This window comes from Streptopelia decaocto (assembly GCF_964273445.1).
Source record: "Streptopelia decaocto genome assembly, chromosome: 11".
Taxonomy (NCBI): Eukaryota; Metazoa; Chordata; class Aves; order Columbiformes; family Columbidae; genus Streptopelia; species Streptopelia decaocto.
The window spans coordinates 19454619-19481361 of NC_138666.1; the positions used below are offsets into that span (position 1 = coordinate 19454619).

Below are 26743 nucleotides of genomic sequence, written 5' to 3' on the forward strand. Positions count from 1 at the left end.
CAGGTACCAGTTGTGAGGCAAGTGCTCACCCGCATGTTCTTCCTGATGGCCCCGGGGACTCCCTCGTTGGCCCGAGAACAGCCTCGGGCCAGGAACGGGTGAGGAGTGACTTTGTACACCCGATGACCCAACACTGACCCAGACCTGGGCACGTTAGGAGGAGATTTAAGCCGTGACGCCATTAAGTGTGGGGCACTGTGGGGATGGGGGGCCAGTTGGGTTAGCTGGCCCCTTGCCCTCGCACACCAAGCTCCTGGGGGACGCCGGGCTGTGCCCGGGCTCAGATGAAGTATTGGGGGAGATTTTTCGGTTTTGCCTCGCAGGGCGATGGGGGCAACCCCTGCGACGGGGAGGAGGGTGAGAGGTGAGGACGTGGCCGCAGGCTCCTACCTGCGGCTTCGGGCTCTCGGCTCCCGCTGTCGAGCCGGGCGCGGAGGAGCGGAGCCGGGCCCCGAAGAGCGGAGCCGGGCCGGGGCGGCCGTCACGCAGGAGCGAGCGCGAAGCCGCCTCCCCCGCCCCGCCCGGCCCGGCCGCCAGGTGCGATTTTGGGCAGGGCGGCGGCCCCGGGCGCGCCCCTCACGGCGCCAGCGGCCCGGCCCTGCTCCCGCTCCGGCCGGCACCCACGCGGGACCCGCGGGGGGCGCCGCGGCGGGCGGCGGGTGGCGCTGCGCAGCTAGTCGGTGCATTGCGGCGGCGGGCGGACCGAGGCGCCGCCGTGCTGCTCCGCGCCGCGGCCATTCCGCACGGCGGCACCGCCTCGCACAGGAGCAGCCGGCGGGAGCCGCCGCCGCAGCCATGGCCAAGGAGGGAGCGCAGCGGGCGGAGGAGACGGAGCAGATGATCGAGAAGGAGGGCGGCAAGGAAGCCGCCGAGGGCAGCGCCGCCGGCAGCCTGCGGGCCGGGGACACGAAGGAGATGAGAGCCGTGGTGCTGTCCGCCTTCGGCGGGCTCAACAAGCTCCGCGTGTCCAAGAAAGCCATGCCGGAGCCGCAGGAGGGGGAGCTGAAGATCCGCGTCAAAGCCTGGTCCAGTATCGCCTCTCGCCCTCTCCATCCCCCGGGCGGTTGAGGGGCCGCAGCCCGGCGCGGGGCGGGCGGGTGCGGGTCCCCGTGGGCCGGGCGGGCCGGGCCGGTGCGAGCCGCGCACGGTGCGAGCCCCGCAGCCTCCCGGGCGGCTGTTGAGCAACTTCCCTCGCTCGTGGTTCCCCCCGGTGGGGAGCGTCGCTCGGAGCGGCCGCTGCCGCTTCCTGCCCCGCGGCAGCACCGGGACCCAGCCCGGGCTGAGCGCCGGGCGCTCGGTGCCGGGCGGGCTTGGGTAAAGCGGGGGGTTGTGTGTGTCAGCGGCAGCTATGGAGGGAAGAAAAATCAATGATTTTTTCGTGGTACCAACAGGGAGAAAGGGGGGGAAAAACTGGCCAACTGTGTTCAGGATTTTGTTGTTTTCTGAGAAATGTGGATGCCAGCTTGTGTGTGTTGCTCAGCACCTGTCCCTTTCCCTTCTGATGCTGCTGTTCTTTTTCTCCTGGGAATCACTTACTTCAGTCATCATCATTTCTCTCCGGAGCGGGTGCAACAGCGTAGCTGGAGCTGGGGGTAATTTACCGGTGTAAATTCCCGTGCCCAGTTGACAAGAGGCTGGCGATCTGGTAGCATCCCGAAACGAGCTTTCCTAGAAGGCCAATTTTTTTTCCCAGGCAATTGGAGCAGACCGTTCTTCCTGGATAGCTGCTTCTCACTGCCCATGTTCCTTCATGAAAACACAATTATTTTGTTTTAAGTGGCAGAAGCAACTTGAGGATCTCATTACACAACTTGATGGGGACCCAAGACCAAATTTCGCATAGGCAGGGATTTATCTTTTGCTGTCCTATTCTGCTATGTGAAAACATGGTACTTCCAAAAGATAAATTCCAAGGTGAAGGCCAAGTTGTTTATTTTAGAATAAGGCAGTGAGCTTGTTTTGAACTCTCTATCTAGTGGATGTGTCTCAGATCTTGGAACATCTGGGTCGGTTAGTGTAGCTGAATGTTTCAGCCTGTTCAGACACCAGGCTTTCCATCCCATACTTATGGGGATCATAAGGTTTGTGACTTATGTATTTCCCCACCCCAGGGTGTTGCCTCTGAAAAATGATGATATCCGTCAATCTAAATGAAGACTAATAAATGAAGGGCTGAGATTTTTTGCATTCTCTCTTTTTTTTTTTTTTTTCTCTACTAGTCACGATGGGAAATGCAAGAAATTCCAGGCTAGGTGGATGTAAGAAATAATGGCAGCATAGTAGTTGTGTAGTAGCTAATTTTGCTATCAAGAACGGATGTAATTCCTTGTGGTGTTTTCTGAATGATGTCTTCCCCCCGCTTTCACCTGTTGAGTTAACAAAAGTTAACATGCAAAACTTAAAATGTTCTGAGCACACGGACATATCCCTTTAAATACCTGAGGGGTTCAAGGCACTGTCCGGTGCCTGTATGAATTCCACTTTCATCAAAGCAGAAGATTTGTGTGTATTGCAATTAACAAGTTGCCTGCTTGGCTGTAAAACAGAAATATTCAGCTCTCCTACAACTGCAGTTGCGTTCCCGGGTTGCGTTATCCTTAGTGAGCTGTGCGAGTTGCACGCTTGCTGTTTGACATCCGTAGACCCACTTAACCGCTTCGCAGTTCCTGCCAGGTTGCGCAACAGCCCGTGTGTTTGGGAGGCTCTGTCCTGCCAGAGGAGCTGTGCAGCCTCTGCTGGTCCTGCCACGGGGCTGAAATGGGCTCAGGTCACCCAGGTGAACTCCCAAACAAGGCAAAATCGATTTGCCGATCTTCTTGACCCAAGTCTGTAAATACAGGAGATTGATTGGGATGATGATGGACTTGTGGTCTCGTCTGGGGGACTGAGTGAGAGCAATGTCTGTTGTCTTTGCCCCGTGTAGTGTGCGTGTGGGAATGAGCGTGGGGCAAAGGGGGGCTGTGCTAGTAACACATTGATGACAAATGATGCTTTTAGTTGAATCAGTTTTGCAGTGGACCATCATCTCTTTTAAGAGGAATATGTGCATGCATGCTAAATAGTATGTATCAGTAAAAAGTGCAAGTTCTCTGTGGTCTATACATTCACTGGGGGATGAAACCAGGTGAATCATATATACACGAGTTAAATGGAATGTACACATTTTGTGGTATGGTACTATAAATGGAGGAGATAGAGGATATATTGCTGTTAGCACGAAGGCAGATAAATAATTCTTTTGAAGGTCTGGAATATCAATGGTCCAATTGAAAATGTGTCAGCTGAGATGAGTCATGTGTTGGCCTCATTCAGTGACTAAGACATGGAACAGCCATCAGTGTCCAAGCTGAGTCACAGCTTCTGCATATTTCCTGAAATAATTTTTGATTGATAATGACGAAGCAGTTGAAATTGCTGTATTTGTTTGTATTGTAATTTGCAGTCTGCAGAGCACTAGTACACATATTGTTTAAAAGATGAGGCAAATAGCTAGAACAGACCAAAACAGTATTTCAGATAGGATGTGTGAATAAGGAATGGTGTCCTGCAATTACCTCCCTTTATTTTTCTTGATTGTAATTATTTCTTCCTTGTGCTGCTATACGTGTGCGTCATGAGGAGCGAGGCAGGAGTGACCCTTCTGGCTCTGTGACTGGGAGATAACAGCACTTTAAAAATCTGGTAACAAAGAAATCCTAAGTATAGAAGAGTAGCAGACAGCTTATCAGTTTTGCTCTTGATGGCCGTCTGGTTCATATACTGTGGGTGTTATGGATAAAAAGCATGAGATCTGATCACTTTAAACCTTTTTTTTTTTTTAATTATCAGGCAGTTTGCTGACCAGGGGTATGAGGAAGGACTTTAAGAATGTAAAACTCAGTGGTCCTCTTCTTTTCTCTGTTGTATTTCATCAACTTCAGTAACTAATTTCAGTGGAGTCTTACAGTGAAATAAGAGAGATCAAAATCAGCATCTCTCCAAACCAAAGTGTGAAGGATGGTGTGCGTGATCTGTTATTTTGCACTGGAAAGTCCTGAGCATGGGACAGAGCAAGAAGAACCATGCTGACCTTCGCTGCTCTGATGGCGAAAGAAGTCACGACCGCAGCTTTCTATCCACAGGACTTTCCAGACTTTAACAAACAAAAACCCAAACAAAACCAAACACACACACACACAGCCGCCACCACCACCAAACAAGAACCAAAGCGCAGCAAAATATACACCACAAGTATAGAAAATAATAGTCAAGATCCTCAGAACTGGCGACATAGAAAGTCAGATGCAAAGATACTTCTATGATAAACTCTGCCTCCGGACACACACAGGCAGTCCAGCCTGTGTCGTTCACACCACTGTCCCTGCCCTTTCACAGAAAGATTCTTGGATCCCTATGTCAGTGTGTTGATCTTGGTAATTCATATCCTTCCCTATCTTCATTTGCTTCCAGCTCTTGATTTAGGATAAAAACCACAGGGCTGCAAGAACTTGTGCACCTTTTCTCACTGAATCGCTTTGCATTTACACTCCTCACTCTGCGTGTACCCTTAAAGTTCAGGAGTCGCGTTCTCCAGCTGCAAACCAGAACAGGCTTTGCTGGTTTGTACTGGTACCAGAAATAAATTGTGCTTATTCTCCAAAACCATCACTCTTCATGAGATATATTTTCCTGTGATATTCTGTGCAGCCAGGCTTCCCTTTGCCTGTGTCTGCTCCAGCTCAAATCTCGGTGAAGGACTTGGTAAGGTTGGGTGGCTCGGACATAGTTACTAAACTGGCCGTAGTTACTAAACTGGACCCTCCAGGTCCAAATCAAAATGCTGATTTTTATGATACAACATAACTGTGCTTTCAGGCCTACTGGTGTTGATAAGGCTTGTTCCAATTTGGCAGGTGAGATAAACCAACTTATTTCTGTCCCTCTTTGAAAGTGGCAAAGAACAGAAGCAAACTCATGTACCAGAGTGACAGGGATGTGACCACACTAGACCCAGCGGAGATTAAAGATGAAGTGAATGAAGAAGAAACTCTCTAGAAAGTGGCTAGAAATTATTACAAATGTCAATCAACACTATGTTCCACCTAGTAATTAAAGTGATGAAAACATGTGACTTAGGTATTGCATACATTCTGTAGTGGTTTTTCTCTCCTTATCACACCTGTTCTAGTATCAAGTCTTGTGAGTTCCGTGTAGTAGAGATGAACTTCCCTTTTTATTTAACGTTGCTGCCTTTTGTTAGAGACGGATGACAGAGCAACAGAACTAGAACCGAACTGAACTGGTCAGATTATGTCATTAGATGCAAAGCTGCAGATATGCCCTTTCAAAAAGTGACAGGTTATTTCGTACGAATGAATGTTCTAGGAAGAGCTGCAGCGGTGTAATCAAATGCCATGATCAAATAGCTGTGGTCACAGCCGTCTGTCTGTCTGTCTGTCACCTGCGTGTTGTGACGTCACAGCGCGTGTCCCCACGCAGGCTCCCGTGTCGCGGGGGGCCCTCCAGCTGCCCTTCCCGCGGGGACAGGGACACTTTCCGTAAAACATCACAGCGGGGAAGGATGGGTCCAGATCATCACTGCAGTCAATGTACTCAGACAGTGGCTGCCGCCATGTAGGTTGGGGGGGTTGGATAGTTTGTTGTTGTTGGTTTGGTTCTCTTCTTTTTTCCCCCAAATGCTGGCTGCCTTGCAGGCGTGTGGTTGTTCACAATTCCTCTTTCATTATCAACATCACGGTGGCAGCGTAGAGAGCGATCTGAGCTGCTGGATGAGGAGTGGCCTTTCTGAAATGGCTTCAGAGCTCCCAACTTAACTTTGCCCAACCCCTCCTAACTCTCTAGATGGCTGATGTGATGAGCTTTGTGATGAACGTGGTGGTGGTGGTTTTGTTGGGGGTTGTCTGTTTGTTTCTAATTTGGTTGTGTTTCTTTATAATTTTAAATGTTTATCCTGAGTTTCTCAAGCTAGATTTCTAAAGTCATGTTTTTAAAAAAAATAATCTGTGATCTTACTAAAGCTAAAAGTTGTGGGTTCCGATTGCCCTTAAACCCTCTGCCACAATTACAAATCATTTACATTTGGTGGGATTCCCTTTTTTCGCCCCCGTGACCTACATCTCATGAATGCTGTCTTGTCTTTGTGCTTACGCTGGGTGTCTACTCTGCCTTTTCTCTTTGTTGGGTCTGTTCAATCTGCGTGTGTCTTGATTAGTATCTGACTAAAGCTCCAGCTCATAAACACTTGTGCACATCAGTAATTGTATGTATCCCAGCCGTTGCTGGTACCATATGTGCGGGTAGGACTGGCTGTGTGCAGAGCTCCAGAGCTGGGGAGTTAGGGTGCAGCTGTTCTGGCCAACAAAATATACGGGGCTGTGTTTTGGAACAAGGGATTAATGCTGAAGCATATTGAGTTAGGAGTTTTACAAGTTTTAACTGTGTGTATGGCATTCGAGCCAGCAATCAGTATGTGCACATCCTAGAGAAACACGGTGCCTCTTTGGGGTTGTGTTTTGGTTTTGTGGTTTGTTTTGTGTTTGTTGTGGGTTTTTTGTCTGTTGGTGATTTGTTTTGTTGGTTTTGTTTTGTGGGCTTTTGCGTGTGTGTGTGTTTGGGTGGTTTTTTTTTTTGTGGCTGCCTAGAAAACCATAACATTTTATTTAATAAAATCAGATAGCATATAAAACACAAAGCAAAGGTGCTTCAATATTTTTTGCAGAACTGCCGCTCCAGGGAAGACTGGTATTTCTTTCTAAGCAGCAACTCTCAGAGCCCCAAAAACCCAAATAACTTTTTCAAAACTGAACAAAAGTGATCCAGGAGGAACAGTTTAAAACCACAGCCTATCTGACACTGAAGGAGTTCATGCTAAAGTTTGCACACCTGCCTAGGATGAACACAAGATTCATTCCTGGAGTTAGAACACTTACATCAGGGATCAGAACGCTTACATCAGGTTGTTCTTGGCCTGAAACATCTCTAATGTGTGAGGTTTGCAGTTTTCTTCTTAAGCAGAACTGGGTTCCCTTGCTAGCTAGTAATGCACTCATAGAAATCATGTTTCCCTGTATGAATTTTTAAGTGGCCTTGGTGAATTTCTGTGTCTCCGGCACAGTGTTGTAAGCCCCGGGGCTGCTGACACTGTGTTTGCCTTGCCCGTGTGCAGCGGCGACGTCGCGCTGTTCCCCCCGTGCGGAATGTGAGTGTCTCTGGCTCCTTCTGGCGCTGTGGGGCTCAGCTTTCTAATGCTGCCCTGGAGCTGTCTGGCTTTCACATCACTCAGGTCAAGTTTTCCTTCTCTGCTTTGATCAATGGTAATAGTCTTGATTTTATTTTCTTTCCTCTGTTTTACAGTGGTTTGAACTTTATTGATCTGATGGTGCGACAGGGGAATATCGACAACCCTCCTAAGACACCACTTGTTCCTGGGTTTGAATGCTCTGGAATTGTGGAAGCTCTTGGAGATAGCGTGAAAGGATTTGAGGTAATACTTCCTTTGTTTGCAGAGCAAGACTAAATACTCACCAGTTCACTTGAGTGTGTTGTCCCTAATCCCTTCTGTTCTGCCAGCAACACCAGCCTTCACCACCTTGTTAAGATTTGAAAGGGCAGTTTTTCCTTGTTGCTTCCCAAGCATGAGAATGACCGCTTGAATTAGTTTCTAAAGCCACCACTGTCATTTCCCTCAAATCCTTCCTGAAAAGTCCCTTGTGCCATGTGTGTGTCTTGATGGCTGAGCAGCAACTGGAAAGCGTGATCAATGTGCTTTAAGAAAGCAGAAGAAATTGAGTTAACTGATGAAGTTTCTGTTCTTGGCCATGTTTGCTGTCGTTGTTGCTCTGTTCCTCAAAGCCCATGCACTGCTGGTACTAGTTCCAACTTTTGATCTTGAGTTAAGGAGACCCTCATCTACAACAAGCGCTTCTCTTGCAGCCACATGTGTTCATGAGACACAGAGAAAACTGGGACTAATTCTGGGTACATGACTTATTCTGATCACTCAGGAAAAGGGTCTATTTCACCTACCAGAACAGTGATAAATGACACATAATTAATGTGTATAATAAAGCTTTCATAACTGGTTGGCATAATGTACCCTTCGGTAGCTGTTATTACATATACACAGCAGTCTGTCCTATCTCCTATTCCGTTATTGATGTTAAACATCTATATTCCCTCCAATCTTGCACATTTCTCCTAAGTAGAAGTTTTTATTTCAAATTTTTTTTCACCATTTGCTGAGTCAGTCATGTCATTAAGTGATTTCCGAATTCCTATTTTATCTTGATCTTAAGAAGGCAATTACCTAAAATATTTTTAAAGGTAACATTTTTGCTCTTCCAGAAGAGCTGTAAAACTTCTCAGTTGAGAAGATAATGGCCAATTTAGTTTGTAGTAGGGTCCCAGCGATGAGCTCTTCTTAGGCCATTTCTCCACCTCACCCCTCCTGCCCCATCTCTGCCTTGAAACAAGTCGTAATCTTGGATGCTTTTTGTGACAAACAATAGCTGAACCAAAAACTTGGCTATTGGAAAAACTCTGCTGCAGTTGTTCCGCTCTAGTGCCTGTGGTTTATAGTTATGCTCCGTACCAAAGAAGATTCTGTGAAAAGTGTGTAGAAAGTCTGTGCTCTAGGTCAGCATTCTCAGTGTAAAAGTTCTTGCTGTTTCTGAAGGGCATCATGAGGCTACAGCATATGGTGCTTGTTTGAATAACATTGCACCTGACTGCACATACTGGGTCTCTTTTAAGGTTATATCTTTGTTTTGACCGTAGAACATTGAAATTGAAACAAACTGTGATCTTTTATTTTTTGCATAAAACCTGTATAGCCATGGTAGTGCTTGAGTGATCTAGAAGAAGAGTCAACACTCACCACAATGCTTTGCACAGGTATGAGCCCGCCAACAGGAGAATGGGCCGTGAGGAAGATGCAGGAAGGTTCTCTTGGTTTCTCTTTGGATTTCTTTGCAGAATTAGGAGCACGCCAGATGTTTGTTGTTGCCTTGACGTATGCTGGGACCCCTGGCCATAGCGATGGCAGGAATGGCAAAGACTGCACCCTGCGTCTTCTGACTTTATTTCCCTTTGTAGATCTCTTTCAGTTCAAGTCACGTGGAAGTTGTGGGGATTTCATGCTATGGAATAATGTGACTTATTGGTCCTTAGTCTGCACTACCTGAGATATTGCCAGCCATTTATTGTCTTCATTTGCTGTATCTGTGTTATTGTATGACAAATGGTGGCATTGAATGGCAGTCCATTTCGACAGAGATGTGTATGAACATATTTTACATTGAAAGAAAGCCTTTTTTAATGGAATAATGGTGTAAACGACTATTCCTTATCCCATTAAAATAAAAAGCTGATTCCTACCAAGCTCAGATGCATCAGACCTGATCTCTCTAGTTGTGGGGATGGTTCTCAGGAGCTAAGGCCTAATCTGACATGATGACTCGGCTCTGTACAGTGTCGTAAAATTGGTAATCGTTTATCTGTGTTTGCAAGGATATAGGACATAATAACAGCTTCACTAATTAGTCCTAGCAGCCTTTAGATTTTAGACTCGACCAGCAAAAGGGAGCCACAGAGTGGTTACCAGTGATCCGTTGTTAATTTGAATGTGTGTTTCAAAAGGAGGAGGCATTTCAGTGAAATTGGAATGACAGTTCTATTTCAGCATCCTCATTCTGAAAGAGACAAACTCTTCAGAACTGTCAGTAGCACCTTAGCGTTTAGCAAACCCGCAATATCACAAAGCTACATCGATGACAAGTACTTGGGAGACCAAAATGTGCTTGTGCTGTAAACATTCGCCTGAAGGTACAAGTGTTGTGCTTTATTCCATTGCTGTGGAATGTAGTTTAAATAGTCCAAGAACAAGCCATAGTATTTCTAAAATGTTAGTGGGTATTAGTAGCATGTAAGATAGAGAATATCAGGCAGATAAGCAAAGATATTTAGGGGGGAGAACTTCTTTTAGTTTTACTTAAAACATGCAGTCCTGAAGTTTCATGCTATTCCTGCCTGATCACACTGCGGCTCCATGTAAGAGCTCCTCATATTGTTAAGGATGCTATTTTTGTTGATGTGTTGCAGAAAGGCAGAGAGGTGTAAGGCAATGTAAAAGATGTGTAGGTGTTGCTGGGGACAAGGCATTTTCAAGCATTGGTAGGAGTCGTGCCCGTGTTTGCTGCTGTTTCTCCCCATGGCAGCCCCAGCAGACCAGTGTCTGCAGTTACGCACGTGCTGCTCTCCAGGTCCGGTTCTGCCCCACAGGAGCCTCAGAGCTCCAGTTCCCACATTATTATTCTTGCCCACCTGTGCGGAGTCACTGTCTCCAAATGTATGAATATGATGTGCCTGGACCTCTGAAAGGTTCCTATGAGCAACCCCCTGTATGTAATACTAATATAAAATCTTCATTTCTCCATAGTGGAATACCCTTTCACTGCTATAAATTTTCCAAAGAAATCTAGTAGAGGAATGTTGCATTCAAAGGGAATATTTCATTGCTCCTTTAAATCCTATCAAAATCACTTTGTAGGCTTAGTAGTGCCTCAGGATCCAGAGGTATATTTTTGATGTTTAAAGGCGGCTTATTTGAAGTTGCAGGATCAGATTCTGCTCTGACACATGGCTGTAGAAATGGCAATCACGGAAATGTATTGGGAGAATCGGTTATTAAGATAATAAAACTGCAGAGAGTGGATACAGATGGTGTTATCTTCTAAATGACTGTTTCCTGAACCATTTCATGTGCTCAGTGTGGCAGAGTACAAGGCCTCCCTTTCTCAATGCACAGAGAGGAAGAGGAGGTCTGAATCAATGTGAAGACTGAGAAAGCAAAATGAAACTCATCACAGGTGTACAGCCCCATTTGTTATTTGGGAGCTCTACTAGCAAAAGATGATCTGTGTTGGCGATGATGAAGACTGCTCCATCGGGGAAGCAGTATGGCAAGAAAGAGGAGGTGGCTTTAACTTCAGATATCTTTGTTCAATTGAACTTTCACTCTTTTTAATTGTGTTTATCTGAAAAGCCCAAAGCTAAGCAGGGTAACTGCTATTTTGCCAAAGATGCAGAGCATCATTATCATCACAACAGGTCACTGACCCACAGCTTGAATGGGAGAGTTGCACGTCTTACAAGTTGCTCTCTGCAGTTCCAGTTGCAACCAGTATCCTCAACGTTGTTTTCTTCCTTGTTTGTAGATTGGAGACAGAGTCATGGCTTTTGTAAACTACAATGCGTGGGCTGAAGTAGTATGTACCCCAGTAGAATTTGTCTACAAGATCCCAGATGACATGAGTTTCTCGGAAGCTGCTGCGTTTCCCATGAACTTTGTAACTGCCTACATGATGCTGTTTGAGGTTGCCAACCTAAGAGAAGGCATGTCCGTGCTGGTTCACTCGGCAGGAGGCGGAGTGGTAAGTTGTCTTACTTTTCTGTCACCGAGTAGCTGAAGCAGTCTGCGTCCTTATGTCTGAAACGATCCACGCTCTGCAGTTTGGTTTGGTATCAGACTCCTCTGTGCGAGGGATCGCGGCGGGACGAACTGCATCTGTTTTCCCATAAAAACACCGATTTGAATGGCTGGCAGGAGCTTTTGGTGAAATAAAGATGTTCTGACTATAAACTCTACCCAAAACCTCCTAATGGCTTGTCAGAGATCAAGGAGCAGGTGTCATCCTGAACTCATGCACGTTGTACTACTTCTGTGTAAAAGGCTGTAATGAAAGGAATAAATAAAGAAACTTTCCCCCCTCTTCCAGCTTTGTTCTAGAGGGGTTGAAAGCAATGCAAAGCGTTATCATGCCAATGCCAGGGAAGATGTGCAGACGCAGGGTTTGAGTCAGTGGCAGCTGCTGCCTGCACAGGTTGGATCCTTAGTGAAGAGGTGTTGCGTTGCACGGGGAAAGCAAGAGTGGAATAAATTGGGTGGAATACCAGGTCATACAGTGAAATAATAAGTCAGTGTTTTGTGTTGCCCATTGCTGGAGGAAAATCTTTTTCCTTTACAAAATATTTAAGCTTGTGCAAAATCTGAAGATACCGATAGCGGAGTTTGTTTCTATTTGAAATGATGCAGTCCTTTTCCGTAAGACGGATTTTGTGACCTGGGCACATCAGCAGATCCCAGCCTTTCAAACCAGAGTGCCTCTGCCCTACTCCTGTTAGGCCTTATTTATGCTAAACTAATAATCTGCAGTCTGCTGGGGTCTGGTGGGCAGTCCCAAACACCTTATCCCTAATTCTATGCCCTTAGACCCTCTTTCAGGTTCTAATACAAAAGGCTGCAATCAAAAGAATAAATTCATGAGTTCCCTGTACGAAGTATTTTTAGTGAACGATAATCCTACTTGCAATAAATGGTCCTCTTGGAATACTTCTGCAAATGAATGGAATTTATAATCGCATTATACTTTGGCACACTACAACCTACAGCGTTATGGCCGACTTTGTTATTCTTTAATATTAAATCTTTTCGTGTGGAATTTAGGACTGTTAAAGCAGCACAAGGCCACGTATTCACGGGGACTGTACATTCTACAGGAATCAAAGGCTCAGCTTTAGTTGTCAGGCCATTTGCACAGCTGACACTAGACAGGATTAGCAAAACACCCAGAAGTAATCTTGGTGCATCTGCAGGTGCCCAGAGAAAATGAACTCCTCCTTATTAAGATAAACTGTCCTTGCTACATATCTTTATTTCTTTCTCTCTTTTTCTAACCTCTCTCGCCTCTATTATTTCTCTCTTCTCTTCTCGAAGCACTGTTAGTGCTCTCCCAACTCTCACATAGTCTTCTTCACGCGTGTCCAGCCTCTGTGCTGAGAACTGTTGGCTTCCCCGCTTAGCGCAGGTGCTCAGCGAGCAGCTCCTGCCTGCTCCTCTGCCGTGGCTGCTGGGGACCCGGAGCTAACGCCACGATGGGTCAAGCAGGACCCAGATCCATCACCTGCTCAGTAGTTAAATAAAGCAGAGTTTCCAAGGGGAAGAGCGGGGCTGCAGGAGGAGCGGCCGGTTGGCCAGTGGCTGGTGTGGGTCCGTGTGTGACCAGGGGACTGCACGTAGCAGGGAGCTGGGGCTGGTGCCTGTGGGACAGGGTGCTGGTGGCCGTGTCACCAGGGAGGACGCCTCGTGCAGCCTGTTGTTGCTCTAAGGGAAGAGCATGTGTAACTAGAATTGGAAGAGAAAGGCTTTTCCCATTCCTTGGTAGGTCTTGCAGGTAAAATATCACTCTGGAGATGCATGGAATTTTTTCCTTTCTACCGACCAGGCGTAAAGATTTCAGAGAGGTCTGTATTACTTATTAAACCTCTCTAATAATCTGTCTGTTAATCCTTTGAAAAATTTAACAGCCTCCGTCAAGCAAATCACTCTCACAAATTTCTTAGTTAATATAACAGAAAACTAGCACTGAAAAAGCTATGGGAAGGAGTATTTCTGTGCTGTCACTTTAACAGATAGAAGGCCCATTCCCACTTTCAGCAAGTAGAAAACCTATCCAGTTTGTTTCGAAATGTCATAGAAATTCCAGAATACTTCAGTGAGACAATAGGCTCCCTGTGGGACTAGAAGTTTGTCATTGTTCCTTTCTCATTATGCAAGATCATTACTTTAGCTGCTTCAGGCAGTTTATGAAAAAGAACTTGTTGCTTCAAAGGTGCTTGTGAGGTTCTTTGTTCTGGCTCCCCAGTCCCCTTTAATAGGATCCTGCAGCTTTTGCAACAAACTGAGTCAGGCCAAATTCTCTAGGACTATTACTTATGTATTGCCTCAGTTTATGTGGTATTATTTTGGTTTACAGGTATTTTTGGTAGTAACTATAGCAATTGTCTTCCCGCCTGTGCCTGTGGAATGACAGTATCCTTTAATGTCTGGCACGATGCTTTAGATAAGTCAGATTCCTTATATCCAGAAGTTGCAGGAGACATCAGAAGCTGATGTAGAGAAAAAGGAAATGTACCAAGATGATTTATCTTGAAAAAAGTGTCACGTCCCTGTCTCTTCATGACAGAGCCTTGGATCCTGTTCCATGCACCAAACGCGTACCCTCCCTGCTGCCCGTCAGCTGAGCGGTCAGGGCATCACGCGATCTTCTGTGTTCAGGTGGGAAAGCTGTGGGGCAGCACCTTGTCCCCCGAGCCAGGAGAGGGGTGGACGCTCAGCCTCAGCGCTGACGCTGTCGGTGCATTGGGGCGTCCCTCTGAAGAGCAGGACCTGCTGCAGCGCTCAGAAAGGGGGCTTGAAAGAGGAGATTGTGTTTGCTTTTGCTTCCTACGGCCAGCTCGTTGATCTGGGTTGTTTGGAAAAGGGGCTGCTTTGGAGGTTGCTTTGGTTGTCCTGTCTCTTTTTGCCCTCTTGAGCGGGGGGCAGTTAGGAGAGCCTGACCATCAGTTCTCAACCTGGACAGTGGAGCACGCTGGAGAAATTTTAGGGGCCTTCTAAGTAGGACGGTGCAGGCTTAGGGTTGCCATTGCAGGATTCAGTCAGACTGCGGTGAGAATTGAGAGCTTGCAATGCATTCTGTTGTCATTTCTGAAGCTGCTGCCGGCCAAGATCTGACAAGGGTTGTCATGGGCTCTGTCAAGCCTCTGCTTGGCAAGATGCTGAACGCTGCTGCTTAAACCGTTATGTTCAAGAGCAGGGCAGTTTGGTAATTAACAAAAGATATGTATAATGCAAATGGAGTTCAAATGCTTAAGTGCCCTTCTGAACAGATTGCTAAAATAAGGAGAAAGGCAGCTGACACTGAACTTCAGAGACTTCCCAAAATTAATCCTCAGAAATAAGAGTTTGCAAGAACGTATGACATACTGTAGGACATATATTGGCCCATCTTAGCTCTAAAATGCTGTAATTAATATTTGAAATGACTGTAAGACAATGGTAGAGTAGCTCCCTTCACAAATACACTCCCACGTCTATTTTCAAGTGGAGCAAAGTGGAGACTGAAGGAAATACAGTGAGAGAAGGGAGCAGTAGCGTGCACCCTGCCGGGCTGAGCTGCTGTTCCGGGCCACGAGTGCTTCAAATGCAGCCTGTGGAAGTCACTGCATTCAGTGCAAGTCACAGGCTTGTATGACATTATAGACTTGCTCTTAAAGTTGTTGATATAAACTTGTTAACTGTATCCTGGATTAGCTGAGTTAGTATCAATACAGGACTGTTGTATTAAAACAAACAAAAACCAGCACCAGAAAAACAAGGCAAAAAAAACCTTAGGCTCTTCTCTTCCAGCTTTAATAAATCCAGACTCTATCCCTGTGGTGTCTACCTGGAAAATCAATTCTCAGGAATTTAGATCTGAGACAGCCATTTTGCCCATTTGCTTATTTGTTTGCTTTTTATGTGTTTCCTATTGTGAACATTTAGAGCACAAAACTTCCCCAAGATTGTGTAAACACTTCAGTTTCGCCACTTAACCCTTCAGCTGCAAGGCAGATTAGCCAGTTCTCTAGTATTTTCATCTTACAGAGGCTAAAATGAAGCTGCTGTTCACGCAGAAGCATCGATTGCCGTCCCGAAGCTGTCATTTGACCTTCCCTTTCAGGCTCAGCACAGGAAATACAAGCAGAGTAAGTTACAGATCCAGCTCTCATGTTTGGATTTGAAGGATAAATCTGGGGCAGTAGCTTTGGGTCATCCTGGCAGGACTGGTTACTGCTTGGCAGGAACCTTCGTTTTATATTGTGTCTCCCCTGCATAAATTGCAAATATTTGAGGACACGTTCCAAACTGAATCACTGAAGTGGTGATATTTTATCTGACAAAGAACTGGCACTCCTTGGTAGATCTAGTCACCTGCTATCACAGGCAGCGTGTAAGAACACTTTCGAGAGAAATAGCTATTTTTTTAAGAAGAAATTTTATATGTGTTTATCCCTTCAAATTCTATCTGCTCTGACTTGCTTGTTGGGAAACTTTTCTCAATTTCCAGACTTCCATTTGTGGCCAGTTAATGTATCTTTGTTCGTTAATTAAAATTAGCTATTCTTTCCTCTTGGGGCACCTCTTTCAGATCTCTGTGGTGGGATGTATTTGTGTATGTGGCTCGAACGAGCTCAGAATCAAGCTTGTCCTTGGCCTGTATTTTTCCGACTGAAAGCAGGTTTGATGCTTCATAGCCCTTTTCTGTAAGGTCAGAGATCTGTTTCCTTGGTCACACATTTCCTGGGCTCCGAGCTGGCTGGCAGCAAAGCAGCACTAAGCTGGTATGAAAGCCAGAGACTTTTAAAATAGGTCTCACAGCATTCCTGGTCCTTTTAAGCATTGTATGGGTAGACTGAATTTAGGTCTGTCTGCACCTCGCAGGTGGGAGCACATTAAATAGCACTCGTGTGTGAGTCAGTCCTTCTTGAACGGGAATAATTAGAATTTACTCCACTCTTGTGATGGTTCTGGCCGGCACACTGTACAATGTCATTTATACTTCCCACTTTGTTGAAATCTTTACCCGATACCTCCCAGGACTGCAGTTGCTATTTTCCTATTAGCAGTTCATAGCCATTCTGCTTTTGATGAAGTGCTTTCCTCTTAGTTCATCTCCAGCAGCCAAGGAAGGGAATCAAATGAGCTCGCATAGAGCTCTGAAGGCTGACGGGGATGTGTCCTTTACCTGGATCCCCTGCTAAGTCACAGCACAGACAGGCAGCGCTTAACTCTTCCTTGGCTGTGCTGCCTTTTCAGGTAGAGCTGGTGTCCTCTGGGCCAGCGTTAGGGGATACAGCCGGGATCTCAGCTGTGTGCTGTAGTTCCACTACACTGAAGAGGATTTATAGCGGGTGGAGATGCAGCCCTGAGGTTTGGATGCACCTCAGCTGCACAGCTGTGCAAGGGGGTAGGGAAAAACACACCCCACTAACTGTTGCAGAAAATAGGAGACTTTGAGAGTACAAGAGATTGTCATCTCATGGTGACTCTTCTTTCCCCTCTCTGTCTACTCCAAAACTTATTTGTGGTGCACTGACTGCAGCAGATGCTGCCTTATGCTTGTTCGAGAATCACTTCTCAGTTTGTTCACTCTGCAATGTTCATCTTAGCGTTTGGTTTCCCATTTCCTCTGCGGTAATTGGAAAAACGACACCTTCAGGAGCTGGAGTGCTGTGTGTTCTGGACTTCTAACACCAGGGAAAAGTTTTCCTTGATGCCAGATGAGTCGATGTCTCCTCTCGCCGTTTTCTTACCATGTTTGTGTACCGCGTACCACCTTCAGATGCGGTTGTGTGGCATCAAGGCATTTTGGCAATGTGCATTCTCCTCACGTTCAGCTCCAGACAGGCTTCTGGTGCAAGACTGAGTGGGGATGGTTTTATTTTAAATGCTGTAGCACCACTGGGCTGCACAAATATATCATAGAAATGATAATCTTTTTACTGATGTTATTGGTTCTAATAGACGTAGTTCTGCAAGGTGGTATCCTTTAGATGGTTCATTCTCTCCTGCTATAAAGATGGGTTCAGTTTATATATAAGAGCAAAACAGATGATTTCTGGAAAGTATGCCCATGTATTACTAGAAGTGCTGTAACTCAGTGCGCGGCTCCCACGTCACGCTGGGGTCTGGCTTGTGCCTTTAGGTCAGACCCTTTTGGAAATCCGCTGACTTACACCCCTTATTTATATTTCATCCAGTGAAACTGATAAGTATTAATAAGCTAATTCAATCAGTAAATTTTCTTCTATTTATGCTTTCTATGTTGACTTTTAAACCTCAAGTTGGTTGGTTGGTTGGTTGTTTTTACTTTAAAATTGTTGAAGTGCACATAACTGTCTATTGCACTGTTTCTTCCTAAAAATCTACTTTTCTGGGGGGTTTTTATGTGATTATCTTGATATGAGATGTTTCCAATCTTGCAGGTGGAAAGGAAAAGGAAGGAAAGGAAATATTAGTCTTCCTAATGGATCTAAAACTACTATAAGCCTATCCATTTATAATAAATTCTGTAATAATCATATGTGTAGATTAGGTTCAACACAGGTTTTATAAATTGACAGGATACCTTGAAAAAGAATCCATCCAACAGGCTTTGAAGTTAAAGAGACATAAGACTCCTGGGCCAAATCTAGTATTAGGAGATGTTTCATTTTCACAGAGTGCTTTAATCCAATTTACTAATTGCTTTGAGGACTCAGCATGTGGAGTTCTGCATGATAAGTAGTATATAAAAATATATATATTTTAAAGGAGATTAATTTCATTTTAAGGGCATATTTTTTAACTCTGTCTATCCCTTCAATGAAGCAATTTATCAGTTTTTTCAAACACTGCTAAATTAGTTGTCCAAATGAGTTATTTTTTACCTCTTATTACTTTTCCCAGGTTCAGGGAGCAAGAATATAGTCTGTACTTATATGTAGAAATTTACATCATATATAAAAAATCAGCTGTGTGAAGAGTTTATTTTGATTTTCCAAATCATGCCTACATAATTAGAAACACTCTGGGAAGATTTTGAGTTCACACGCTATTTCTGATAACACTGCGCCCAGCTCCGTATCCACGTGTGGGAGCCGGTAGTGGGGATGATGTGGCTTTGTCTGGGCAGGGGGGAGACACAAAGCTCACTGCTTTACCAAAAAAAGCTGTTTTTAGGAGGAGAATGGCTTTGGAATCCCAAAAGGTGGCACAGGTCTCGTGTGTGCCCATGAGCAAAGGGGACACATGTGGGGACAGGGTGGTGTGGGCGCCCTGCAGGCTGGGGAGGGATGTTCTGCCCCCTTTGTGCGCTTCCTTTGTGATCTATGGACGCTCGGAGCTCTGGGGCCTCACATACTTGTGATTCAAATGTACAGCCCTCTAAACACTCGCTGCTAATCCAGAGGTAGCTGGGTGACTCGAGGGATTAGAAAACAGATTTAAGAGTGACTTGCGTAGCCACAGTGCTGGTTTGCAGCTTACTCGAATTCCACAGAAATTAGTGAAATGGTTGAGTTCATAGGCTGAGTTCAGTTCTCCCACTTTGGTGGGAAGAGCCTGAAGGGTCCCGTATCAGCCTTTATGCCAAGATTTCTGAAATACAAACGCTGAGAATATTTTGCACAAGAATAAGTGAAAGTCAAGATCAAATAGATCTTCAGAAAGCCATAGAAGAATGTTTTGCGGAACTGCCTCAAAATACTTCAGTGATGTTGTTCATCCAATTATAAAAGTCCTGGTCATATGAGTCAGTGTCAGACTTTAAATTTCTCCAGAAAGCTGGAAAGTGTTGTGATCTGGGGTTTTAGATAAGCTTATCTCTATAGGGGCAGGGAGGGGGGTACTAACGAGTTTGAGTCAGAAGAAAATAGGTTATGCACATCCTGGGGTTTTTTGTGCATTTCTCCTATTCATCTGGCTGTCAGTTTGCTAAATGTTAATCGTCTTCTGCAGGATAAGAATCAGCATGTTTTCAACTCCTAATATTTGACCTTTTAAACATTCAGTGTTTTTGATTCAGGATATACTCATTATCTCTCGTCTTCTCAAGTAAGATTGAAAATGCAGAAAACTAATTAGAGAACAGATCAATAATGTCAGAGTTTCACTCAACTAGCATACATTATAAAATACCGAGTTACCTAAATCACTATGGGTGATGGTTTTCTGGGAGACACGGGAGGTGAGAAAAGAGAATTGCTAGTGAAAGTGACTAATAAAAGGAGAGAGAATTTTCTGTTACAGCCCAGGCTGTAACCTGGGCTTCGGAATGAGATGGTAAGTAACAGAGAAATGCAGTATGAGAAGAGACATGATATCTTGTAAGGTGAGGCCCCTCAGGAATGGATTTTCCTGTGATTTCTGAGAGATCAGGGATTCCAACCCAGGAAAATGGTGGATGATTTTAAAGAGAAAAGGTCATTTATGTTTGGTATTGGATTATCATGCTACAAATGGCCATTCCTGCTCTATGTGTCTCTGAGCTGTCGGACAGGTGGTTCAATTTGCTGTGCTGTTCCTTTTCTTATCTGTAAAGAATGGGAGTGAATCCCTTCTCCTACTCCTCTGTGTCTGTTCAGAGGATCACAGAATCTGTGCCTTGCTGTGCAGCTGTTCACTGAGTGACCTCCCATCTGGAACTCCTGGATGCCTCCATATAGAAATCATCATATTGTCCTCTTGCCATGTTCAGCTCCAAGGATAGTCACTAGCGATTGTATTTGGCGTTATGTGTGAGGGTGCCAGGACCCCCAGGCTATGCAGGGTCATCTCATTATTCTACTGTAAATAAAACCCGAGCACTGATTACTGGTACTTACGTAATAATAATCAGCATTTCTGGTTGGAATGAACAGAAATGTGTTCATCCATGGATGACTTTACTGGTCATGCATACAGTTTACTAACAATGTGTTTTGGCTGCAGATATAAGTAAGAATCAGCTGAATTCCATCACTTGTTATTTTTAGAATGGCAGTGTCATTTCTTGCTTCTGGGCATACCCATGTAACTGTGCCAGCTCCAGCAGAATAATGGGGTTGCAACAGGAGGCAGAATTCGGGTACCAGAAGTCTGTCTTCCATTTGTTAGTGTGTTAAGAGTAAAACAAAACCCAGGGCTGTAAACGGGTGGCCTGTTAGGGTGACTCATAGCTATTCCTGCATTTTGAATAATCAGTAATAATTATTAATAAGAGGTAAACCAGGTTTGCGTTACTCAGAAGCATTTGTTACACCAGCTTGCAGCTGTAAGAAAAGATGATTGCGTAGTGATGTGGTGTAACGGCACACTGTACTGGGACCGACTACACCAGATCCTCCTGTACTCGTGCTGCAGGAACCTCAGCAATAGAGCTGTATCTGAGTCCCAGAGGAGCCAGGTAGTTTGGCATTGTGAGGCAGCATCCTGCTGGGTGCAGAGGAGGCGCAGAGCAGAGAACGAGAAATACTTCTCATGTGCTCTTTGAATAATCGGGTTTGGTGGTCCTTGTAAATTAATGCCATTTCCATTAAATTATATTGCCATTGTTAAAAGAGCAAAACCAACTCTTTTCCAATACAATTCTTGATAGATTAAATTAATATTATCCCTACAGTTGCTTTGTCTTCAGCATATACTTTTGATTCAAGTGTATTTTTCTTGTGGCTGAACTGCATTGCACTGTCAAGAAAGGAGTTTGGGAAGCCCTTGGACGTGTTTGGTCTTGGATTTTGCTGTCTCATGAGTGAACTGGAAGTTGTAAAGTCTGTCAACCAATTCCTGTGTCGGTGAATTAACACATCAATGTGTTTGCAGGGTCAAGCTGTTGCTCAGCTCTGTTCAACTATTCCCAATGTCACTGTTTTTGGAACAGCGTCTTCTTTCAAACATGAGGCAATCAAAGGCTCAGTAACTCACCTGTTTGACAGAAATGCAGACTATGTTCAAGAAGTAAAAAGGTAATATTTTCTTTTCCTGAGTAAGGGTTGTATAGTATATGGCAAAATACTATGGAAGACACCAGGCTGATCATATTTATGGGAAGAGATTACATTTTTGAGTTTGGGAACTGTAGTTTATTCCAGATATTCCATCTGCCCACTACAAGGGACAGGACAACAAGCATCTTCCTATTTCTTCATAAGCAACATGAGCTTTGTTAGCCCATGTTCGTACTTGGACATCTATTACAAGCAAAGTACATGAAGTGAAAAAGAATAAAGATGTACTTAGCTATTATCTGCATATGTGGTAGCTCACTGTAACGCACCAAGACACTTCCAGTAAGTTATCCAGGTTTTGGAGTTCTCTGGTGTTTTTCCATCTGCCTGGGTTTTTATCTGCTGCCAGGGATTGATATCAGAGCACATGATGTCTGTTTTAACTCCAGATCCTTAGATTTTGTTTGTTTGCATTCAGATTAGAATCATCCTGTTGCCTTTTGAAGTCATCATGTCTGTTTCTATTCACATGCTTTCAAATACTTTGTTTTCCAGTTTGTCTAACTGTTTTTAGATATAGATGTTGACACAGGTGCTAAAATTTTAGAATTGATAAATCAGGAAAAACTGTCTTTTTGATTTTACTTGTCAGACAGATAAGAATAATGTTTTCCCTTCATCTTGTGTCTGTCAAAATACCGGGTGACGTAGCTGAATATAAACCAAGCAGCTCCCGAAAGCAGCACCCCAGGGTAGCACAGTGACGGGCTTCCTGTCAGACTTACCCATACACAGGGGGACAGGCCAGGTCTTGGAAGGTCTCTGGGTCCGAGGTCTCCAGCGCTCTGAAAGGGCATCACAGAGCATTGAGCAGGTAGCGGAGCAGGCTGGTGTTGGAGGAGGAAGCAGTGTGTCCTGCTGCTCTTTCCGGAGCACTCCAAGGGCTTGGAGAACCCTTGAAATGATCCATCACAAAGAAAGTTTTATATCAAAGGAAAATTGTTCCAGATGGGAAGTTTTACCAAACAAGAGAGCACTTGTCCAGCAGGTGACACCCCTGCCGTTTCCTTACAGCTCAGAAGAATTGCAGCACGGTTCTCCTGCCCTTTGATAGACTTTCTTGGGGGGAACTATACACATCTAAGTGTTTTGTTGCCCCTGGAAAACTGCTGTAGTGAGAAGACTGAATTGTAGCAATCCTCACTTTACAAACATTGTTTTGGCAAGAAAGAACACTTGAAAACTTTAATCAGAGTTCAGCGCCAACCTTAATCCCAACTCTTGGCAGGGGCAGCGGATCTGACCCAAGCGGTATGTGATGTGGGTGCAGATAGAACAGAAATTGGTGTTTAAAAAAGGAATAAAGCTCCTTTAACTTCTGATGGGTTTATGATTACACAGTGTTGGCTGGTTCTGCCCTTCACCAGGACAGTTCTTGCTGGGGCAGTTCTGACAGCAGCCCTGGCGCTGGGTGACAGACCGGAGTGACCGGAACCACAAGGAGACTGGTTATGAAGGGCTGGAATTCTGCTCTGTTAGGTCTGTTCAAATCCCTTTTGGTGATCCTGCATTTTCACCTACTTTTTCACCTCTCAATAGACCAATGAGGCAGAGGACCAGTGGGTACAAAAGATAAAATGTAGATGCGACGAGCTAGTTTGTGCTTCTTTCCTGGTGTGGAGGTGCGTGGTGATAGCACAACTGATAGTCCTGGTTGCAGGTTAGAACTGGCACCCTGTAGATGTGAGGATGGTGTTACCGATCAGCCCGTGTCGCGCTGGCTGACCGCTCCTCTGCATCCCGTTGTACAGTGACATTTCTTTCTTGCTTTTTAGAATCTCGACAGATGGAGTAGATATTGTTTTGGACTGTCTGTGTGGAGAAAATACTGGGAAAGGCCTCAGTCTTCTCAAACCACTTGGGACTTACATTTTATATGGTAAGTGGAAAAAAGGCAGGTACATTTTTCAAAACTAAAGCTTTTCAAAGCTTAAAATCTCTTAAAATCCCCTCTTAAAATCTTTGGGAAATGGAGGCCGCCACATCATACTTTTTCAATGTGGCCATTTCCAATCAAGGATTTTACTGAAGCCGATCATTAACTAAGTTATCGAGAAACAATACGTAATACAAAGGCAATTTTAAAAATTAAAAAAAAAAAGATAAAAATTCAGAAGTGAAACTGAACATACGTTCCAGACTGTTAAACGTTACTGGGTGACACAGGAGAAGTGTAGGAGAAAGCGTGGATCTCTCATTCTACACACCATGGGAATCCCAGCATGGCCAAGGGAGCTGTGATCTAGTTCTGCAGATGCAGTGAAAGGACAGCTGTGTGCTGATCGCTGCTGAATAACAGTGTGGCAGAGACAAATGGCATTGTACTGCAGGGAAGGAGAGAGCTATACGAGAGTTTTGGTGTCAGGGTGCCTAGCAGCACTTAACCTGTTACTGGTTTGGGAAGATTAATAGATTTCTGTTGTCATCTCACAATACCTATAATCTTGTAGGGCTCCGTCAGCTTGGCCTCTTTGGTATTTATTCCCAGAGTATAAGGACGTGTACCTTTTAAACCTGGGGAGAATATTTGTTTCTTCAATATGAATAATGGAAATGATGTATAATAAATGGTCTGCTTGTCAGCATGTAATAAGTTGTGTGTGAATGTCATCATCTTTTACAGGTTCATCTAACATGGTTACTGGGGAGACAAAAAGCTTCTTCAGTTTTGCAAAATCAGTAAGTGTCCCAGCGCTGCGCTTCTGCTCTTTCCTCTAAACTCAGTCTTTTCTGTAGCATTTTCATCTTCATACTCACTCATCTCTCCTAAGTTGTTACTTCTGATGTTCCTAAAGAGGGCGTTTTTCTGACTGCAGGCTGGCCTGCGGTTTTCTTCTGGTACAACAGCTGGACAGGAGCTGGATCTGTGTGCAGTGCACATATGAATTGTTTGCTATTGGACGTATATCTCTTAGCCAAGTTTGAAGTTTGATTGCATTACTTATTTACTTATGGCAGAGTATCGTATCCATAGATACGGATAACTGTACCCTGTAGGACCCTCATATCTGTCAGGACAGTGCAATGAATTAAAGGAGATATTAAAGGGATATATCTCTTCAGATGGTGCTTGTGTCCAGTTATCTTCAGCTTTTCAGAAGTTCCATATGGAAATGCATTTTTCACTTCTCCATGTTCATGTCAAGTAACATCAGAGACGATGATGTTGCCTTTGTTTCCTAATTGATGATGTCAACAAACCCCAAATTCAAATGTTCTTTTTTTTCTTCAGCTTCCTACAACCCCAAAATTCTGCTCAGAAATCACGACTGCAGCAAGAAGCTATTCTGTGCCTCCCACATTTTCTTAATGGTTGTAGCAACACAATTGTTGTTATTGTTGTGCATTTGTGAACTAAAACAACATCATCTTTACTATGCATCTTTTTTACTGTTTATATTAACATATCCAGATGGGTGTAATTTGCAGGCTAGCTTGGCCCAACAAAATCAGTTTCAACTGAAGTGTTTTTCAGATAGTACTGGTATTTATTGACTGCATAAATACTAAATTGGATCAATTTTAAAAATAAAAGTATAACCAATTTCTTTATGTAATTATACTGTAAAATTAACTCATAAAAATTGTATGCAAATTTTAATTAAAAATCAACCCATTCAAATAAAATTTCTGAGGAAGCGAGATCTCGGTCTCAAGGATGCTCTTGGGCTAAATGAGAGAAAATAATTTCATTAGACATTATGTGGCTTGTTCAAATATCACAAACAATAATGGTTGAAAAGTGAATGGAAGCTTCTGAGCAGGGTGTAGTTGCCTTGGTTTTGAGCAGCAGGGAGAAGAAGGGAGGTCCAAGTTCTTCACTTCTAGAGCCACGTCCTAAACCCAGATCTGTTGCTGTTCCAACACGCAAATCTTATGCAACACAGGGTTGTGTTTTCTGTCCCCACGTCAGTCAGCTGTTTACCTTTTGTCTTTTTCCTAAATACAGTCCCTAGTGCTTCTCTTGGCTGGTGCTTCAGCTCCGCCACATGAGTCGTGTGTCTCATCTGCCCCGACAGTTCCCTTGTCAACTTTTCTGTTCATTCTTGAAAGATGTTTCTCTAACCCTGTTGTTTATTGCTTTCCAGTGGTGGCAGGTTGAGAAAGTAAATCCTATCAAGCTGTACGAGGAGAACAAAGTCATTGCTGGATTTTCCCTGTTGAATCTACTTTTTAAACAGAATCGAGGTGGCCTGATCAAGGGTGTGATGGACAAACTCCTAAATCTCTATACCAATAAGAAGATCAAGCCTGTGGTTGATTCATTATGGGCTTTGGAAGAGGTAGGAGCAAAATTTCTTTCCTCATTTCTGAAATATATGGAGTGTTAGATGTAAGATTAGATTTAAATATGTTTTATGGTTGTTAATGTAATCTCCTTTTTAGTTTGTGCACAAGTCATCTCCAAAGCCCTTGCTATTCAAAAACTCCATGATCCAGAGTTATCCACACGTTTCTCTAATATATCTGGAGTTTAGAATGCTCTGTGCAAAGTTCTTGAAAATACTACTAATAATCCTGCCTTTTCAATCTTAGACAACTGTTTCTGTTTCCTAAGTGCATGAAACATGTGACCAACAAGCGCAGCCTGAAACGCAGACATTATAGTTGAAAACAACTTCAAACCTATTCTGAGCAAAAGATCTAATATGTAAGCTTTAGTTCCAGTGTTATATGTGTCCTCGCAAACCTTGGAAGCCTGGAGGTTTTCAGGAAGTTACTGAAAACATATTGCAGGCAGTCAAATCAGGAATCACTTTTAAAGCAAGTTACATTTGTGGAGTGTGGGGGTTTTGGCTCTTTTTTCTTTCTAATTGCTCAACTCTCATTAAAAATCTGTAAAGAGGCTGACCTGATCATAGCCTGGGCAATTACAAGCTTCTTGGCCAAAACACTGTTTCCTAAGACCTTTTTGCTTAAGATGCTAATAAATGAATGCAAGTATTTTTGGACACGTGAACAGACAAGACATGAATGTATATAGACACTGCATGATTATAGTAGCACCGTCTTCTCCAGGAATCTCTTCATGTTCTCTCAGTGGCCACCTGAGGCCACACTGTCACCGGTGGCAACTGGGTGGGACCCTCTGCTGTCACTGGTGGCCACTGGTGGGACCCTGGGGTTTTAGCAGCCAGGGGTGCATCCGCTGCCCCAGGGGAGTCAGATGTTGTGATAAAGAGCAGCTGGATGGAATTCTCTGCTGTTGTCTGAAAGGAGAGCACTTTGAAGAGCAGTGTCAAACGGAAATGGGATCAGATTTAGGTTTTTGATGCGTATTTAGTTATTTAATAAGCTTACAAAATATTTTTAACATGTAAGGTGCACTAGTCTCTAGATA

At 44.3% G+C, this 26743-nt stretch overlaps 1 protein-coding gene across 1 annotated transcript in view; it reads left to right on the forward strand.

Moving 5' to 3' along the window:
* Positions 1 to 676: 676 nt before the first annotated feature.
* The window catches only part of VAT1L (vesicle amine transport 1 like), a 53800-nt gene continuing 27733 nt past the window's right edge, over positions 677 to 26743 (forward strand). Inside the window, exons 1-7 of the mRNA XM_082062827.1 lie at positions 677 to 1025; positions 7354 to 7483; positions 11214 to 11429; positions 21218 to 21360; positions 23178 to 23281; positions 24026 to 24081; positions 25491 to 25685. Of these exons, the coding sequence (XP_081918953.1) occupies positions 796 to 1025; positions 7354 to 7483; positions 11214 to 11429; positions 21218 to 21360; positions 23178 to 23281; positions 24026 to 24081; positions 25491 to 25685 (1074 nt within the window). The 5' untranslated portion in view covers positions 677 to 795. The remainder of the gene's footprint in view (positions 1026 to 7353; positions 7484 to 11213; positions 11430 to 21217; positions 21361 to 23177; positions 23282 to 24025; positions 24082 to 25490; positions 25686 to 26743) is intronic.